Here is a 20,275-nt window from a genome sequence, read left to right on the forward strand (position 1 = left end):
TTCCAGGCTTCCAGGACCTTTATGCTGCCTTGCTCCCTGGCCTACCCAGGGACCAGAACTAACTACAGGCATCTCAGCCCAGAAACCCATTGGGTCCCCCAGAAAACAGAAGTCAGATTCAGAGGGAAAAAAAATATATTTTTTTATTTACGAAGCTTGAGAGGCTGGTAAGGGAGGGGAAGAGAAGAGAGGCTCTGGTGATGGCACCACTCCCCTCACCCACCCTAGTGCATTATTAACTGGATTTGAGCACCTGAGGGTCAGGAAGGGGGGGTCTGAATCCCACAGCGCATGTTAGCTGGAACAGCAAAGTCTGAAAGGAAGAAGCTAAGGGTGAAACCAAGGGGCCCAGGCAGACCCTCCCGCTCTCTCTATGCCCCACTGGGGACCCAGAAATCCTAATAGTCCTTCTTTGGGAAACTAGAGTTCTGGCCCTGAGGCCCCTCCATCCCTCAGACCCAGGAATCCAGACCCCAGCACCCTCCTCCCCCCCAACTGCTCACCTATCTGCTGAGGTTTGGGCAAGTTCAGTTTGCTCATGACCTTGACAAACTCCTCACAGCTGAGGGTGAGCCGAGGGTTTAGAGTCCGCTCCTCCTCCACAGTGGATACTGTGAGTCCTAGTGGCCAAGAGAGGGGGAGGAATGTTGAGCCATCCAGTGCCTTGGGCCTCCCAGAACTACATTTCCCAGGAGGCCTCAGGGTGCCTTTCTGGCCCAGGCCTAACAGATTGCTTTCCCTCCTCAATGGGCACTATGGGAAATGTAGTTTCCCACAGTTCCCTAAGTTCTATAAGGAAGTCCCAGGAGAGCCTATGCCTTCCGGATTCTAGGCATCATAGTTTCTACATCCACACTCAGTACACCTAAGCACTTGATCTTTTTGGCCAGAGGAGTTCCTGGGAATTGTAGTCTGCAAGCCACAGCGGTTTGGTGCTCCCTCTCAAATGGTAAGTTATGTAAATTCCACACCTCCTCCAGGAAGCCCTCACCGTGGTAATCATGAGCAGGGTAGATCAGACAGTCTCCTGGAAGTGTGAAGATCTTTTCATGAACTGAGTGGTACAAGGTCTTAGCACAGCCTGGGGAGGGAAAACTCAGAGGTCAGTGGAGCAACAGGATGAGAGAAGCTCCCAAATCCCTTCCCTTCAGGAAAAGGATGAGAGGATAAAAATCACTGTAGCTAAACCGTCTCCCTCATTTTCTGCCAGTAGCCCTTTGACTGGGTAGAGAAGGAGAGGGAAGGGCATTCTAGGCAGGTGGAACAGCATATGCAAAGAATTGGGAAATGGTGAGAATTCAGCATGACTGTAAACAAGGTTGGGATATGACCCTGAAGCACCAAATGCCCTCACTCTGGGGATGCCAAGAAAGGATTCTGGGCAGGGAAAGTGGACGGGAAGGTAAGAAACTGAAGACATGAGGCCAAAGAGGAGGATAGAGCCATGGTTCTGACAAGAAGCTCTGAGTCCTAAGTTGGGACAGGGACAAACCTCTCTGGAACGTTCTGCCACCTTTCCTTTCAGCCTAAATCTTTCGATCTCATGACTGTGTTGGGGATGGATAAATGGGAGATTAGGAGCCTCAAAGAGAAAAAGATAAGAGACCAAGATGGAGAGATAAAGAAAGAGGAAGAGAGAGGCAGCCTGGGGATCTGGTTACCCACGGCCAGCTCAGCTCGCTGTGGCTCTGACTCTTCTCTCTCGTCCAGCCTCGCCCACCTCCTGCCAGGCAGCTAAATCCTCCCAATCTAGTGTCCACCTCACATTCACACACACACTCAAATCTCATACCCTGATATTGTGAAAGTAAACACCCTTCCCACAGCGAAAACCCTTAATCTAATTGCCCCCAGCAGCTAAACCCCAAATGTAACACCACCTCCTAGCAATTAAACCACTGAATCTAGCAACCTTCTAGCAGCTAAACTGCCAAATCTAACTTCTCCCAGCAGCTAAACCCCTGAATCAAACTCCACACCCCTCCCCGCACCAGCTAAACCCCTTATGGGGGGTTAAAAATATGCCCATGAACACTTTGAAACTCTTCTCTTGAAAATGTGACACATAATTCCCCTTGCCTTGACTTAGTGGTCTGGACTAAGCGACTTGCATCTAATAAATAGGATATGGCAGAAATAAGAGTTTAACTTCTGTTAAACAAGCTTATTAAAAAAAAAAAAAAATTAGGTCTTCTGTCTGTCTGTCTCTCTGATTGTTCCCTCTGGGAGAATCTAGCTGCCATGTCATGAAGACACTCAAGCAGCCCTATGGAGAAGTCTGCATTGTGAGGAACTGAGGCCTCCTGCCAACAACCAGCAAGAGCTCACTGGCCACGTCAGTGAGCCACCTTGGAAGTGGATCCTCCAGCCCCAGTCAAGCCTTCAGTCAGCCCTGGCCAGCAGCTTGGTTGCAACCTCACGCAAGACCCTGAGCAAGAACCATCCAGTTAAGCTTCTCCCAGAGTCCTAACTCTCAAAACCTGTGTGAGATGATGTTAATCATTGTTTTAAGACACTAAGTTCTGGGGTGATTTGCTTTACAGCAATAAATAACTAACACACACTCTTGACTCTAACTGTCCCCCAACCACTAACCTCTGAACCCAACTCTCCTCCACTCCAGCACTAAACTCCTTGAATCTAATCCTGACCCCCTAAAAGTCTAACATTCATTCATTCATTATTGCAACTGACACTTAAAACCCTGGAACCCATATAACCATACTAAGATCTCGGGCTGGGGAAAGGGGCCTGTGACCTTGCTGGAAGTCTGTCCGCCCACACCCTCGGATAAGCAGGGCATCTCCAGTGAAGGCCATGCTGTGGTCATCCAAGACGAAGGTGACACAGCCTGGGGTGTGGCCCGGGCTGGCCCGGGTCTCCAAGGCCTGGCAGAGAAGGAGAGTACAAAGAGTCACCAATAAGGCTGTGGCTTTACTCTCATGGTGAAACTGGCCTCAGAAGCCCCCCACCCCATCCCATCCCAGGGTCACATCTAGATAACCTCTTTTCGATTAAAAAAATCTGAAGTTAGATCCCGGACTCAAACCTCACTCCAGAGTAAACTCCCAAAGAATTAAAAACTTCAAGCAAGAAAATAAAATCATAAAACAGTGACAACAACAAAAATACAAATAAATATATGATCTCTGGTTAGAAAAGAACATCCATCCCAAAAGTCATAAATCATTAAGGGAAAGATCAGTGGTTTGAATATAAATAAATTTGGTGTTTCTGAATGGCAACAACATCATAAACAAAATTTAAAGGGAATCAACATGGTGGCAAAATATATTTGTAACACAAATACACCACATAGTAGTCAGCGTACTTTATGTACAAACAGATCTTATAAATCAGTAAGAAAAAGATAAGCACACTAATATAAATATGGAATACTAAACAGTCATTTAAAATTGTCATTGAAATAAAATTCAATGATGCTATACACAAACATTTAATGGCATGAAAAGATATTTACTATCCAGTAAGTGCAAAAAACAGGTTACAAAGCAACTTGTACAATGTCATCTCTTAAAAAAAAATTTACTCATTAACTCAAAATATTTTTTTTCTTTAGCCTTTTCCTATATTATCTTTTTTTTACAGTAAACATGTCGTTTTATTTATTTATGTATTTTTAAAACACGTCATTTTATAATCAAAAATAAAACACAAAATTCACGATAAATGAAAGATCTAAACATAGAAAACCCAAAAAATTCTAGAAGGAAATATAGAAGAATATATATATTTATAAATACATATATATTTATATATATAAAATCTTGAGGTAGAAAAGGTTTTTCTAAGCATGATAGGAAATTCAGAGGCCATAAGGAAAAACAGGAACAGATGTGACCACATAGTTTAACTTCATTACAGAAAAAGACAAAAATAGGAGTGACAAGACAAAAAAACTCAGAGACAACATTAGCAGCATGTATAAGAAAGTATTAAAAAGTGTGAATAGTCATAATATATAAACAGCCCCTAAGCATCAATAAGAACCCCCAAAGAAAAATGGGCAAAAGAAAAAACCAGGCAATTCATGGTAGAGGGAACAAATAGTCAAAAAACATCTGATAAGATGTTTGATCTTCCTTAAAAGAAAGGAAGGGAAGGAGAGATCTAAAACCCCTATTTTTCACCTAACAGATTGGCAGTTGTCAGAGTTGCTTAGGGTGCTTGAGGCAAACCCTTTCATCTCCTGGGACGTGAGTACAACTCAGTATAGCCATTTTAGAGGGCAGCTTAGCAGCGTCTAGCAACATCGCAAATGCACATACTTTCTGACCCCTCAAAGCCACTTCTAAGACTCTGTGGTTGGGTTTCCCTGGTGGCGCAGAGGTTAAGAATCCGCCTGTCAATGCAGGGGACACGGGTTCGAGCCCTGGTCCGGGAAGATCTCACATGCCACGGAGCAACTACGCCTGTGCGCCACAACTACTGAGCCTGCACTCTGGAGCCCGCGAGCCACAACTACTGAGCCCGCGTGCCACAACTACTGAAGCCCATGCCTAGAGCCTGTGCTCCACAATAAGAGAAGCCACCGCAGTGAGAAGCCCGTGCTCCACAACGAAGAGCAGTCCCCGCTGGCTGCAACTAGAGAAAGCCCCGTGCGGCATCAACAAAGACCCAATGCAGCCATAAATAAATAAATAATTATTAAAAAAAAAAAAAAAAGACTCTGCGGTTAAGAACCCCTGACACATGAGCACAAAAACACCATCCAGGGAGCCCTGATTATCTAAATTCCCACGCTCAGTTCAGGGAAGCAACTGTCAGAAAAAATTTTTATCCCAATGATCTAACAATCACTTAAAAGGTTAGTTCTCACTCACATATCACTCCTCTTCTCTTAATAGAGGCCCCTCCCACCAATTAGCATCCTCATCCAGGTCAGTCATCTGCTAATTGTTGAAGGACACCATGTGCAGACTCTGTTTCCACACCCAATATCCATTCTAACCTTCCCCACTCACAGATCTCCAATTTGGTCTGGGGCATCAGTGTGCCCCGCCAAGCACTTTCCCAGCCTCCCTGACAGCTTGGGTGGCCTCTGGCACAGTTCTCTGGACAATGAGATCTCGTTAAGTCTCCTGAGGATTTCTGGGAAAGCTTTTCCCTTCCTGATAAAAGGGACTGGCACCTGCCCTTTCCACTTCATCTGGCTCTGAACACAAGGTGTGATGGCTGGAGCTGCAGCAGCCATCTTGCAACCATGAAGAAAAAAAGCCAAGAGAATCCCACAAATGATGGTGCTGCCAAATCGAAGAGAATAACTACCTTCTTCCAAATTTCCTGTTATAGAAAAAAATTAAACTATTTATTTAAGCCACTGTATGGGTTTTTCCGTTACTTTCTGCCAAACACCTTCCTAGCTCATCTACAATAGAAATATATGGGCAATGCAAAACAAGTGCAAAGCAAAATCACAAATCTTGCAAAATCTTGTGGGAAAAATCACATCCCCTGGCCCCCAAAATTAACATTACCTTTTGGTAGTAGAGGGATGATCTTTCACTTTTTATTTTGTATGTTTCCATACTCTCTGAATTTTTTTTTTTTTTAAACAAAAAGCATGGGAGTCTTTTGAACTAAAAAGGGGGATGGATATTCAGGAGTAATGTTCAAAATATTTAACCATAGTTATGGCATGGGTATTGGCCAATCAGAAGGACGTCAGTTGTAAACAACCAGTAGTTAGAGTATATACAGTTGACCTTTGAGTAACACGGGTTTGAACTGTGCAAGTCCACATATAGATGGATTTTTTTCAGTAGTAAATACTACAGTACTACACGATCTGGTTTGGTGAATCTGTGGATGCAGAGGAACCGCAGATAGAAGGACCGCAGATAGAAGGACCAACTGGAAGATATACCCCAATTTTTCATTGTGGGGAGGGTCAGTGCCCCTAACTTCCTAGGCTGTTCAAGGGTCAATGGTATATGGTATATATAATTGTCTTATGTGTATACACAGAACAAAATTTTAATATCAATTGAACACAATCCAGCTTGCCACATAGATCAAGATCCCTTAGGCCCTTAGTGACTGAGTCTGTGTCTCAAGTGGCTTTGCTGATGATCAGCCTCCCTGTTTATCTTTCTCTTCTCTGGAATATCTAGAATTTATCCTCTATCAACCCCCATAATCCTGCCCATCTCAGGCCTCTCCTGCTTGGGCCAACTGACAGCCTCCTCCCTGGCCTACCAGCCTCCAATCCACCTCCTACATGACCCTGAGGGGGGTTTTCTATCACCCAGATCCAATTTTGTCCCTCTCTGCTCAAAACCCTTCCCCAGCACCCACTGCCCCCAGGGCAGAGTTCCAGCTCCTCAGCCCCTACTCTGGTGCCTGCTCACTTTTCCAGCCCCATGTCCTATAACATCCTCCTTTCCCCAGCTACTCTGAACCCGAGTCATTTCCAGAAAATAGCACGCTTCTCCACACCTCTTTGCCCCCTGCAATTTCCTCTTCTCCCATCAGTCTGATTTACCTACTCTTTAGAAGCCTGGCATTGATTACCCTTTTTCCTGTACCAGGCTCTCTTCTAAGCACTTTACATGACTGAACTCATTCAGGCCACACACATCCTTATGAGGTAAGTACCACTCCTGTTCCCATTCTACAGATGAGGAAACTGAGGCACAGGATGAGAATGAACAAACTATAACGATACGCGACAATATGGATGACTCTCACAGACATAACCATGAGCAAAAAAAAAAAAGTGGGCTAGACATAAAGAGTGGAGTGGGGAGGAATGGGATAAAGTGGGAAATCTCAGTGTGCCTGGTACAGAGGAAGGGTAAGTGGTATTTCATGAAGCTGAGGTTTCAGTGCTGAATCCAGATGTAAAATATTTCTCTCTTGGTGAGGGCACGTGGATTAGTGGTTAGGAGTAGTCTCTGGAGCCAGGTGACACGGGTTCTAATTTTGGCTCTGCTATTACTAGTTGTGTGACTTTGGGCAAGTTACTTGACCTCTCTGGGCTTCTCTGCTCATTTGTAAAATGGGCATAATAATTGTCCCCACTTCATAGGGCTATTATAAAGATTAAATTAGGGCTTCCCTGGTGGCGCAGTGGTTGAGAGTCTGCCTGCCAATGCAGGGGACACGGGTTCGAGCCCTGGTCTGGGAAGATCCCACGTGCCGCGGAGCAACTAAGCCCGTGCGCCACAACTACTGAGCCTGCGCGTCTGGAGCCTGTGCTCCGCAACAAGAGAGGCCGCAAGAGTGAGAGGCCCGCGCACCGTGATGAAGAGTGGCCCCCGCTTGCCGCAACTGGGAAAAGCCCTCGCACAGAAACGAAGACCCAACACAGCCATACATACATACATACATACATACATACATACATACATAAATAAATAATAGAGTAATCACTGGGAGGTTATTAAAAAAAAAAAAAGATTAAATTATTTCATGTATGTAAAGCATTTTAAAAATGCCCAGGGAATTCCCTGGTGGTCCAGTGGTTAGGACTCCAAGCTCTCACTGCCATAGGCCCAGGTTCGATCCCTGGTCAGGGAACTAAGATCCCATGAGCTGCGTGATGCGGCAAAAAAAAAAAAAATGCCCAACATAATAATTGCTATATTATAAAAATAATAATGTTTTAAAATTCTAAAAACACTGATCTAGTGGAACCACCAGGCCTCCTGGGTTCAATTCCTCGCTCAGCCACTTTCTCAGTATAACTTTTGGGCAAGTCACTTTCCCTCCCTGCACTCCCTTCTCTGTAAAATGGGGAAAATGTTTCTGATCTCACTATGTGGTTAGGAAGGTTTAATGAGATCTATTTGTCAGAAAAGACACAGTGGAGGCTCAAGAACCAGGTTCAGCCATAGCAATGTTTTGTTTGGACTGCTCGGTAGTTTTTAAAAGTCTGAATTTGTTGTTTACCCTTAACATTTGGAAGATTTTTCAAAAATGTATATTTGCAGCTTCTAATTAAAAAAAAAAAAAAATGGCTTTACAGTAGACAGACTACATTCCCAAGCATGAATAATCAACTTGAATTATGTAGTGGGTGTCCTCCATAAATGGGGCACACACCCCAACACTAGCCATGGGTCCCACCTCTCCCTGCTGCCAGGAAGTGATATTTGATTCTGAAAATTTTGTGAGATACATGCTGAGAAAATGCACTTTCTCACAATGCTAAGTGAGAAACAAAACACTCAGTGTTTGTTAACTATTATTATATTATTTATTATTATTATCATCCAATACAGAAATATCTGCAATCTACTTCAGTTAACAGCAAAGAGAAGTTTTCAAAGAACAAGTTAAATAACACCAGAAGGAAACAACCAGACGCATCCAGAAAGTGGGATATTCTGCAAGACAACAGGCTGGGAGCTTCAAAAGTCAATGTCATGGGGCAGAAAGGGTATGAAACTGTTCTAGATTAAAAGAGACTCAATAGACCTAACAGCCAAATGCCATGTGTGAACCTCGATCGGGTCCTGGTTCATAAAAACAGCTGTAAAAATGATTCCTAAGCACTTGAAGAAATTTGAACATGGACTGGATTTCAGAACTATTTAAGAATTATTGTCTATGTTGTTAGATGTGACAAAGATTTTGTAAAAAGAATGGTTCTTCAAGTGGTGTAGTCGAGGGAACCCTGAGGGTCTGCAAGATCAAAACTATTTTCATAATAGTGTGAAGAAGTCTTTTGCCCTTTCTCACTCTCATTCTCCCCTGAGAGTTCAGTGCAGTTTTCCCAGAAGCTCCATGACTTGTGATGATGTCATCACTCTGACAGCTGATGGAATGTGTGCTTGTGGATTCTCGTGTTTTAAAAAGTCTCAGTTTCAACTTCTGATACAGTAAATACATTTTGCATATCTAAATACTTATTTTTTATTTCTTTTTTTTTTTTTTTTAGCCTCACCGCGCAGCTTGTGGGATCTTAGCTCCCTGACCAGGGATTGAACCCAGGCCCTCCACAGTGAATGCACAGAGTCCTAACCACTGGATCACCAGGGAACTTCCCATTTCTTTTTAAAATTGAGATATAATTGACATATAACTAATACAGTAAATATTGCTTGATAGAACCCAGGTAAACAAAAGCTTTTTAGGGCTCTCCATAATTTTTAAGAGGGTTAAGGAATCCTGGGGACCTGGGATTAGTATCATGAGCAGCACCCCCTCTATATCGCTATATTTAACAGGCAACACTAACTTTCGGAATCCGCCAACCCTCATGGGAGCTAGAATGTTCAAATCTCAATCATTGCTTATTAAAACAGAAAATCCATTCTACAGTGAAACCATACAAATTTGGCCCACTGTGAATATAAAATGTACAACCAATTCAAAAAGCTGTTTGGGGTTTCCTTGGTGGCTCAGTGGTTAAGAATCCGCCTGCCAATGCAGGGGACACGGGTTCGAGCCCTGGTCCCGGAAGATCCCACATGCCACGGAGCAACTAAGCCCGTGCGCCACAACTACTGAGCCTGCGCTCTAGAGCCCACGAGCCACAACTACTGAGCCCACATGCCACAACTACTGAAGCCCGTGTGCCTAGAGCCCGTGCTCCACAAGAGAAGCCACTGCAATGAGAAGCCCGTGCATCGCAATGGAGAGTAGCCCCCGCTCGCCGCAACTAGAGAAAGCCCGCGCCCAGCAACGAAGACCCAACACAGCCAAAAATAAATAAATAAAATAAATAAATTTATTAAAAAAAAAAAAAAGCTGTTTGGCAGTTTCTGCTAAAGTTAAATATGTATCAGTTCTAAGACTCAGCAAGCCCACTCCCTGGAATTGAGGGTAATGTCCACCAAGAGATTTGTACAAGAATCTTCAGAGTAGCATTATTCATAATAGCTCCAAACTAGAATCAACCATCAAAAGGAGAATGGATATAAATTGTCATCAATTCACACAGTGAAATGCTCTACGTCAGGGGTTGGCAAACTATGGTCGGTACACCAAATTTGGCCTGCCATCTGCTTTTATAAGAATGACATTTCATGCCACATGAAAATTATTGAAATTAAATTTTCAGTGGCCATAAATAAAGTTTTACTGGAGCCCAGCCATGCTTATTCATGCATGCACTGTCTGTAGCTGCTTTCACACCAATAGGAAAATTAAGTAGTTACAACAGGGACCATATGGCCTGCAAAACTGAAAATATTTACCATCTGGTCCTTTACAGAAAAAGTTGGCCAACCACTGCTATACAGCAAAAAAGGAAAGAACTACAATGATATACAATAGTAGGTAGAGTGAAAGAAGCAGACATAAGAGTACACACTGGTTCCTGTTTATAAGGTCCAGAACAGACAGAACTAATCTAAGATTAAATAAGTCAGCAGAACGGTCCCTTGGTGGGGCTGTCAATAGCCAGGAAGAGGGACAAGGAAGACTTCTGGGGCGATGGGCATGTTCTGGATCTGGATCTGGGCGGTGGATACTCAAGTACAGACATATGTTAAAAGTTACCAAGCTGTACACGTGCAATATGTGCCCCTTTTACTGTATAATATGCATGTTACAATTCTAATTTTTTAAGTGGGAGGAGGAAAATGAGAGGGAAAAAAAGTGCCCATCTCCAAAGGTTTATAAAGAACTCAGATGAAAACCAAACAAAATGCTGAACAATCATAAAGACAGATAATAACAAGAGGTAACAAGGATGTAGAGGAACTGGAATCCTCACACAACTGGTTATGGGAACATAAAATGATATAGACACTTCGGATAACAGTTTTTGATAGCAGTTTGGCAGTTCCTCAAATTGTTAAACAGAGTTATCATATGATCCAGTAATTCCATCCTAAGTATATACCCAAGAGAGATGAAAACATACATCCACACAAAAACTTGCACATGAATATTCATAGTGGCATAATTCATAATAGCCAAAAGTGGAAGCAATTCAAACGTCCATCGACTGATGAATGAAAAAATAAAATGTGATATAGCCATACAACGGAATATTATTCAGCAATAAAAAGAAATGAAACACTGATATAAAAAGAAATGGGGCTTCCCTGGTGGCGCAGTGGTTGAGAATCTGCCTGCCAATGCAGGGGACACGGGTTCGAGCCCTGGTCTGGGAAGATCCCACATGCCGCGGAGCAACCAGGCCCGTGAGCCACAACTGCTGAGCCTGCGCGTCTGGAGCCTGTGCTCCGCAACATGAGAGGCCACGATAGTGAGAGGCCCGCACACCGTGATGAAGAGTGGCCCCCACTTGCCGCAGCTAGAGGAAGCCCTCGCACAGAAACAAAGACCCAACACAGCACCCCCCCCAAATAAATTAAAAAAAAAGAAATGAAACACTGATACATGTTACAACATGGATGAACTTTGAAAACATTATGGTCAGTGACAAAAGCCAGTCACAAAGACCACATATAGTATGATGCCATATTTCTATGCAATGTACAGAATAGGCAAATCTATAGAGACAGAAAATAGGTTAGTGGTTAGTTGAGTGAAAGAGGGGCACACTGCGGTGAGAGCTAAGGGGTGTGGGGTTTCTTTCTGGAGTGATGAAAATATTCTAAAATGAATTGTGATGATGGATGTACAACGCTTGAATATACTAAGTCACTGAATAGTAAGTACACTTTAAATGGGTGAGCTGGATGGTTTGTGAATTATACCAATAAAGCTGTTTAAAAAAACCAAGCAGGGACTTCTCTGGTGGCGCAGTGGTTAAGAATCAGCCTGCCAATGCAGGGGACACGGGTTCAAGCCCTGGTCCAGGAAGATCCCACATGCTGCAGAGCAACTAATCCCGTGCGCCACAACTACTGAGCCTGTGCTCTAGAGCCTGCGAGCCACAACTACTGAGCTCACGTGCTGCAACTACTGAAGCCCACGCACCTAGAGCCAGTGCTCCGCAACGAGAAGCTCCCGCTCGACGCAACAAGAGAAAGCCCACGCGCAGCAACGAAGACCCAACGACCCAATGCAGCCAAAAATAAATAAATAAATTTTAAAATAAATAAATAAATGAATGAATGAATGAATTAAAAACCCAAGCACTAAAGCTAAATCTTCCACAGCTAAGCCCTTCCATGTTGATTCATTGAAAACATCACTCATCCAGTTTAACAAAGGGTTCTTCTTGACCCAAAATTCCAACCATTTCTAACACCTCTAAGGCTTCTCAACCCAAGAAATGCTTGTTAGCACCTGCTTATTATGTACAGTGTACCTAAATGTACAACGCATTTTCTTTTTTACCTGCTTCCAGAAAAAGGCTTGAAATAAAGAGGCTGTAACCAGTGGAGCCAAACCCTCTGATCCCACACACAGCCTTTATTTCCACAAAACAATCTGACTCAGTTTAACTGGCCTCGTTTAGCAAAACCCTCTAACTTGGAGGCCAAGTCCAAGTCACATTCTGGCCCCAAAGCCAGCCAAACTCTCTAAGTCTTTCGCAACTTTGGTCAGAAGGAAGTCCTGCCAGCTGTTTCCCCTCCCTCTGAGGGCAACCTAGCACCCTCCTCACCCATCGTATTGCCCTGGGTTGAAATTCTGGCCAGAAAGCTGCTGATTCTGCTCGTGGCAAAGAAAGGAGAGGAGGTAGGAACCTTCAGACCATTCCTGTGTGAGGCAATAGCAGGGCTGGGGTTAGGGTGAGGCAAGCAGGCTCCTATAGGGAGCAACATTTAAGGAGGCGCCCACTCGAAGGTACCAGCCCTGCCTTTGCACCACCCTGAGAATGAGCGCCTCCTTAAATGTTGCGCCCTGGATTCCTCTCTGCCTCACCCTAGTGCCGGCTCTGGGCAACTGCATGCGCCTTCCTCCAACAGTGGCTCTGGGAAGACAGAGCTGGGTCTCTCCCTCAGCCGTGACCTTGTAATTCCAGCTCCCAGTCAAATTTTATGAGACTCCAGGACAAAGGAGTTGCCCCAAGGTTATAGGAAACGCCATAAATGTTGTTGACTTAGGGGATGGGCCAGAGACACACCTGCCCAGAGCCTCTTGGCTCAGTTTTTCACCTGGGTTTATGGCGCCCTTCTCCCTGAGACAGAAACTCAGGGATCAGGAACCCAGGCCTGGGGCCCCTCCTACCCCAGGACTCAGGAGTCCAGGCCCCCAGCCCCCTCTTCCCTTTAGTCCAAAAACTCCAGGCCACCACCCTCTCGGGGACCCAGCATCCAACTCACGAAGCGCCCGAAGTGGATGGGGTCTCCATCCTCAATGTGAATGTCAGCCTGGGCCCCACTAAGGCGGGAGATGACAGACTGGCAGCCAGGGAGGAGGGACCGGAGCAGCCCGGAGCCGGTAATGTGGTCCGCATGGCAGTGGGTATTCACTGGGAGAGAGAGGAGAGCCAGGTCCAGGAGGGCACTGAGAGGACACAGGATTCCCAGCCCCCAGCCCCCTCCTCCCTCAGACCCAGGAGTCCCGGTCCTAGCTTCCCACTCCACGGTCCCGCCCCCTCAGGCCCAGGAGCCCGGCCCCCAAACGGACCAGCATACAGCAGCCGTAGCCCCAGCTCCTTGACCAACTGGGCATCCCGATGCACTGTCTCCAGAACCGGGTCGATCAGAATGGCCTCTCGGGACTCTCTGTCACCCAGGAGGTAAGTGTAGGTGCAGCTCTTGGGCTCAAACATCTGGAAAGGGGGTGGGGACAGGTGAGAGCACAGATTCAGACCCCCCCTTACTGTGGACCCAGGAGTCCAGGCCTCAACTCAAGTCTCTTCCTAAGATCCAGAAGCAGAAGCCCCTGCCCACCCCTTTTTTTTTACTTAATGGGTTTATATTTAATATAGTATTTCTCACCATGGAGATGTTACCCGTTAATATAAAATTTTTTTTGTTTTTGTTAAACATTAAATCTCTTCTCCATTTCAATGTCAATATAAAGTATTTTTTTACATTAAATCTTTTCTCCATTTCAACGTTAGATACATCGAATACATTTTCTAAACTTTTTCCCCCACAAAGAGATAAATTTTAATTTTTGACCAACTGTATTTAATATCGAGGTACAATATTAACTTGGGAGATAACAAAACAAAAATCCATTAAAAATATGGAGAAAAGACTCCTCAGTGATGCAGAAGGCGGTGATACAGTGGCAATTTCCTAGGATTCTGGGCAAGAGTTTTCTTCTTCCTATTGAGAATTCTTAAACTATGAAATATTACTTTTGCAAAGTTCAGCCTTCTCACTTCTTTGACCTTCTTTCTAACTAGCAAATGCAAATTACAGACGGCATTTTTCAGTGCATTATTCGTTGCGAAGAAAACGTTTTGTTTTCCATTTAATATAGTATATCAATTTGTTCCTGTTTATAGGGAAACCAAGACTATGAAACTACCCTATTTACTGTTTCTTGGGAACTTTCAGACACAAAAACTCAGTTCTGAACCTCAACAGCACAAAGGTTTTCAGGACAAGGTTTGATTCAGGAGTCACATCTGGCTATTTCTCCTTCGTGCATATACCCCCAAACAAGCACAAATGCCTGTAATACTCAGAACGAGAGCGAATGCATCTCCGCTTCTACTGCTTCAACAACAGGCAGCACCAAAAGCAATGAAAAGAGGACTAGGAACAATTGTGTTGAAACTAAGATCATGATGTTGAGATCTTGAGGTGACTGGTCCTTAAAGGCTGAAGGTTTCAAAGAAAGCAGTATTTGTTTAATTCTATCAGTTCAGGATGCTGAGGCTAAGAGGTTCCACGTGACAGCACCTTCAAGTTAGCAGCCATTACAGGAATCCCCCTGCCCGGAGTCAGGAGTCTGGGACCCCAGCACCTTACTCCGTCGGAACCAATGAGTCCCAACTTTCATCCATCCCCAAACCTGGGTCCCCATCATCCTCTTCTGTAATGGAAGCAAGAGTCCAGCCCGAAGCCCAGATCGGGGTCCCACATCTGGGACCCAGATCACTCCCCTTTAAAGGACGCAAGAGTCTAGCCCTACACCCCTTTCCGCAAAGATCCAGGCGTCACGGCCCGGGTATCTCTCCGGATTTAAAGGACCCAGGAGTTCCGCCCCTGCCGCCACCCAGGATCCAGTAATCTCGCTCCCCGGTCCAGCCACCGCGAACCTGCCGTAGGAGGATGGGGGCTCCAGACTCGCTGTATTGACTGAGCTGCCGCCCAGCGACCCTCAGTGCAGACCCCGCCATTGCGCCCGAGGCTGGAGACTGAGCGGTGCCAGCGGAAGCCGAACGCACCCAAGGCTGAACCCCGGGGGGGCGGGGCGGGGGCAGGGGCGGGGCCCGCCTTAAAGGGGCCACAAGTGCCTGGGGCAGAGGGCGGGACGGAGCGGAACCAGGCTGGGGACCGATGGGGAGACTTTAGAGACGGAGAAGACAGGAAGACCCAGAGGAACAAAGAACAATCACTTCACACCAGTCAGAATGGCCATCATCCAAAAGTCTACAAACAATGCTGGAGAGAGTGTGGAGATAAGGGAACCCTCCTAAAGGCTGGTGGGAATGTAAACTGGTACAGTCACTATGGAGAACAGCATGGAGGTTCCTTAAAAAACTAAAAATAGAGCTACCATATGATCCAGCAATCCCACTCCTGGGCATATATCCGGACAAAACTATAATTTGAAAAGATACATGCACCCCAATGTTCATAGCAACACTATTTACAGTAGCCAGGACATGGAAGCAACCTAAATGTTCATTGATGGAGGAACCGATAAAGAAGATGTGATATATATACACACTGGAATATTACTCAGCCATAAAAGAGAATGAAATAATGCCATTTGCAGCAACATGGATGGACCTAGAGATTATCATACTAAACTAAGGAAGTCAGACAGAGAAAGACAAATATCATATGACATCACTTATATGTGGACTCTTAAAAAATGATACAAATGAACTTATTTACAAAACAGAAACAGACTTACAGACTTCAAAAACAAATTTATGGTTTCCAAACGGGAAAGGTGGGGGTGGGGGTGGGGTGGGATAAATTAGGAGTTTGGGATTAACATACACACACTACTGTATATAAAATAGATAAACAACAAGGTCCTACTGTATAGCACAGGGAATTCTACTCAATATTTTGTAAAAACCTATACGGGAGAAGAATCTGAAAAAGAATGGATGTGTGCATATGTATAACTGAATCCCTTTGCTGTGCACCTGAAACTAATAATACATTGTAAATCAACTATACTCCAATATAAAATAAAAATTAATATTTTTAAAAACCAGAGAAACAAAGAACAGGGGGACACTCAAAGGGCAAGGGAGACACACTGGGAGAAGCACAGACTTCTCTCCCTGGAGAAGTAGAAACCCAACAAGAGACCCCAATACACTCCTAGCCCCAGGGCCATTTTATAGGAAAAGCAGGTGGTTGGACCTTCATTGTTAGAAAGAAAAAAAGTTTGGTTCAATGTCATTAGTGTTTTGAGGGGCTGTTGGTTGAGTGCCTGGTCCCAGAACAACAGATTATCCCATTAAACTTTATTTTAAAATCACTTAAGGGTCTTCCCTGGTGGCGCAGTGGTTGAGAATCTGCCTGCCAATCAATGCGGGGGACACGGGTTCGAGCCCTGGTCTGGGAAGATCCCACATGCCGCGGAGCAATTAGGCCCGTGAGCCACAACTACTGAGCCTGTGCGTCTGGAGCCTGTGCTCCGCAACAAGAGAGGCCGCGATAGTGAGTGGCCCCCGCTCACCGCAACTAGAGAAAGCCCTCGCACAGAAACGAAGACCCAACACAGCCAAAAATAAATAAATAAATTTTTTAAAAAATCACTTAAGTATTTTATCAGGAATGTTTATGTCTTCCCAGGAAGAAATCATTAAAAAAATAATAATTTTCCACGATGTCTTGTAAAATCAGGTTGGGGATCATTTGACTTCTCTTGGAATGTGAACCTCTAAAAACGGCTTTTGTTCATTTACCCCAAGGACCTAGAGTTGAGACAATGTCTAGTCATGGGCTGTCTGAAAGCTTGCTCTTTGGAATCATACCAGTAGTGAGAATAGGGCATCCCACTCTTGTCTGGAGGATCTAAGTCACTTTGTCACAGATACAGAAGGCCAACTGTACCACAACATTTGATATAAGGGACTTGAGCATTTGTCAATTTTGGTGTCCATGGGGGTCCCGGAACTAACCCCCTGTGGATACCAAGGGAAGACTGTAACTCTCCCTGTGTTTGGGGAGACAGCCAGTACTCCCTCTGCAGTCCTCTACCCTTACCTACAGCAAATCAATAAAACCCAACTTTGCCAGACTTCTAGTATATTCCTGGTGGGCTTTATCAGGGGAGAGACTCAGGGAGCCACTCAGAAACAAGGAAGATGCTGAGACTCAGTGATAACAGAGAGAGAGAGAGAGAGATCTGGAGAGACTTTCAGAGATACATTGGGAGATACAGAATTGAAATGGGGTGTCTGTCAAAGAAATATGGTCACTTAGATACACTCGAAGATTCTAGAAGATCGTGGAGGTGGGAAGAGATGTGGGGAGCAGGGAGCATTAGAGAGGGGAGAAATGTACAGGGAGAAGGAGAGAATCTCTCAGAACAGGGAAACACCGAGAGGGGAGAAACAGGCAGAAAGAAGAGCTCAGACTCAAGGAGAGAACTTTGTTCAGTTATTCCTCACATTGAGGTCTCCTGAATGTCTGGCTCAAGCTGAGCGAAACTGGAGACCCAGAGGTGAGTCCTCAGTCTGGTTGGTGGGGGAAAGAGGTGCAGACATCAGGGCTAAAACAAGAAGAGGTACAGGGATTGCCAGGAGCTCAGGGGAGAGAGAAGCCAGGAAAACAGGGACTCTGAGGCACACTTTACTGTGAGGGTCCCCCAAACAAGACCTCTCCACCCTGGGGCCCATTCCTAATTGTTTCTGCAGGATTGGTAGACGCTTACCTGTCCCTTGAAGGCGTGCACACACTCTGGGGATTTTGTAGAGTCAGCTGTGATATATCCTAAGAGTTAGAAACTGGCATCACCCTTCCCAAATGTGTGACCTCAGGCTCAAAACTAAACCCTTCTGGGCTTCTCTTTTCTCATCTGTAAATTGTGGTTGAAAATAGTTCCTCCCTCACTGTGAAGATCTAAGAAAAGATACATGTGGGGACTTCCCTGGCGGTCCAGTGGTTAAGATTCTGAGCTTCCACTGAAGGGGACACGGGTTCAATCCCTGGTCGGGGAACTAAGGTCCTACATGCTGCACAGCCAAAAAAGAAAAAAAAAAAAAAAAAAAGATACACACACCCCAATGTTCATAGCAGCATTATTTACAATTGCCAAAATACGGAAGCAACCTAAGCGTCCATCACATGAATGGGTAAAGAAGAGGTGGTATATATATACAGTGGAATACTACTCAGCCATAAAAAAAGAATGAAATTTTGCCACTTGCAGCAACATGGATGGACTTGGAGGGCATTATGCTAAGCGAAATAAGTCAGACGAAGAAAGACAAATACTGTATGATATCACTTATATGTGGAATCTGAAAAATACAACAAACGAGTGAATATAACAAAAAAGAAGCAGATTCACAGATATAGAGAACAAACTAGTGGGTCCAGTGCGGGGAGGGAGGGCAAGATAGGGGTAAGAGATTAAGAGGTACAAACTATTAGGTATAAAATAAGCTACAAGGATATATTATACAACAGGGGAACATAGCCAACATTTTATAATAACTATAAAGGAGTATAACCTTTATAAATTGTGAGTCACTAGATTGTACACATGTGATTTATATAGTATTGTCAGCAACTATACTTCGATTAAAAAAATAAAGATCCAATGAGTTCACACATGCAAAGAGTTTGGGAGAGCACCTGGCACAGAACAATTTCTCAGGTGTTGTGCTCTCAGGGAGGTGGCTATCATTATTTCATCGTCATCCGTGACTCCTTCCTCCTCTTGCTACTTCCTCCCAATTCATTACTAAGCCCTGATGAATTAACCTCTCCAACCAGACCACTTTCCCCTCATCACACCCTCTGCCCCAGTCAAAGAGGCAGCAAAGCATAGATGCAAATTACATGGATTCCAGGGTCAGGCTGCAAGTGTTCAAATCCTGGCCCTGCTATTTCCTGGCTGAGTGACCTTGGATAAGTCTTAGTGCCTCATTTTTATCTCTGTACAATGGAGATAATAGTAGCGCCTCTTCTTGAAAAACTGCTGTCAGCATTAAATGAATGAACATATATAAAACATTCAAGACAGATTCTGACCTATATCAGATGCTGTAATTAATAATATAATTATCATATAATTATCGATATCATATAATAATATAATTATCATATAATTATAATAGTAATTTTTAATAATTACTAATATAATTAACATATAACAGCCACCTCACTGGCTTCTGTCTTCCACTCTACCTCCCTGTAATCCGTTTTCCACGCAGCAACCAGTGAACCTTTTAAAATGTCGATGAAGACACTGAAGAGTCAAAGCAAACAAATTCAACTTGTGGATCTTGTTTAAGTACTGACTGAAACAAACCAAGTGTAATAAAAAGATTTTTATGGAATATGAGGTCTGGCATATAGCTTCAAAATCATCTGGGAGGAGTGAGTGGGGAAATGAGCCCAAATAATCCTTCCGTATAACTCCCACGGCTCCCAGGGTTCGCCAGACCTTGTGGATTATCAGACTGAAGATCCACCCATGCGGGGGTGGTTTATGGGCACTTCACGGTCATTCCTGTACGGGGCGGGAAGGTGCACCGTCACTTCCCGGGGGAAGGGTGCCAAGCAAGCCACCCCGGGCCTGGCACCAGGAGCTCCAGCGGGGAACAAGGGGGCCCGGGCACCTGGAGACCGCCGCCCTCCCGGCCCCAGGGCCGTAGCCTTGGGGTGGGAGGGGCGGAGAATCCTGAATCACCCAGCGGCGAAGAGTGCCGGGCGCTGTACAAATAACATGACTTTTACTGGGCATCAGCTCGCTCTGAACCCGTCCCGCTCCCTCCCTCTCTCGAGGAAATAGCTAGCCTTTACTTGCCAGTGCCTTGAGGGGTAGAATAGGCAGCGGGCTCTTGAAACTGATTCAGGAGACGGAACTCAAGCTCCGAGCGGAATTCTCGAAAAGAACTGGGACATACAAAAGGGAAGTTGTCTCAGAGATCTCTTGAGTTAGGTTTCCCCGTGTTAATTCCTGCAGGTGCTTGACTCCAGTCAGCCACCGTAGGCCCTGCAAGCCTCGGCACACTTTCCTCCGGTCCCTCGGCCCGTAGCTCTGCGCTTGCTCACAAATTGGCTTGCCTTGCGCACCCACCTCCTCCTTCCATCCCGTCTCCCCCGCTGCAGCCTCCGCG

General features: G+C 44.9%; 1 protein-coding gene and 1 pseudogene across 2 annotated transcripts; both read right to left on the reverse strand.

Moving 5' to 3' along the window:
• Nucleotides 1-117: 117 nt before the first annotated feature.
• ETHE1 (ETHE1 persulfide dioxygenase) lies at nucleotides 118-20,187 on the reverse strand. Of its 2 annotated transcripts, none has more exons than XM_061172624.1 (7): nucleotides 19,963-20,187; nucleotides 13,462-13,606; nucleotides 13,155-13,303; nucleotides 2,759-2,888; nucleotides 992-1,081; nucleotides 504-620; nucleotides 118-313 (listed from the first exon to the last, which is right to left on the reverse strand). In XM_061172624.1, exons 2-7 carry the CDS (start codon nucleotides 13,604-13,606, stop codon nucleotides 261-263), a joined length of 684 nt encoding a protein of 227 aa, XP_061028607.1. In that variant the 5' UTR covers nucleotides 19,963-20,187; the 3' UTR covers nucleotides 118-260. The 2 variants fall into 2 exon arrangements, with proteins under 2 accessions (XP_061028607.1, XP_061028606.1); XM_061172623.1 differs by lacking the exon at nucleotides 19,963-20,187 and adding an exon at nucleotides 15,053-15,183.
• LOC133077864 (small integral membrane protein 30-like) lies at nucleotides 14,411-14,577 on the reverse strand (annotated as a pseudogene).
• Nucleotides 20,188-20,275: the final 88 nt, after the last annotated feature.

The sequence above is a fragment of the Eubalaena glacialis genome, chromosome 18, assembly GCF_028564815.1.
Source record: "Eubalaena glacialis isolate mEubGla1 chromosome 18, mEubGla1.1.hap2.+ XY, whole genome shotgun sequence".
In the NCBI taxonomy this organism is placed as follows: domain Eukaryota; kingdom Metazoa; phylum Chordata; class Mammalia; order Artiodactyla; family Balaenidae; genus Eubalaena; species Eubalaena glacialis.

Bases quoted from the DNA above. Each gene is read 5' to 3' on its own strand.
- ETHE1 (XM_061172623.1), bottom strand. From the start codon at position 15,133: ATGGCGGGGTCTGCACTGAGGGTCGCTGGGCGGCAGCTCAGTCAATAC. The intron at 13,607-15,052 runs GTTCGCGGTGGC...CCCCCTTTCCAG, and splicing joins CCCCCATCCTCCTACGGCAG to ATGTTTGAGCCCAAGAGCTG. The intron at 621-991 runs GTGAGGGCTTCC...CTTGGCCACTAG, and splicing joins CCCTGCTCATGATTACCACG to GACTCACAGTATCCACTGTG.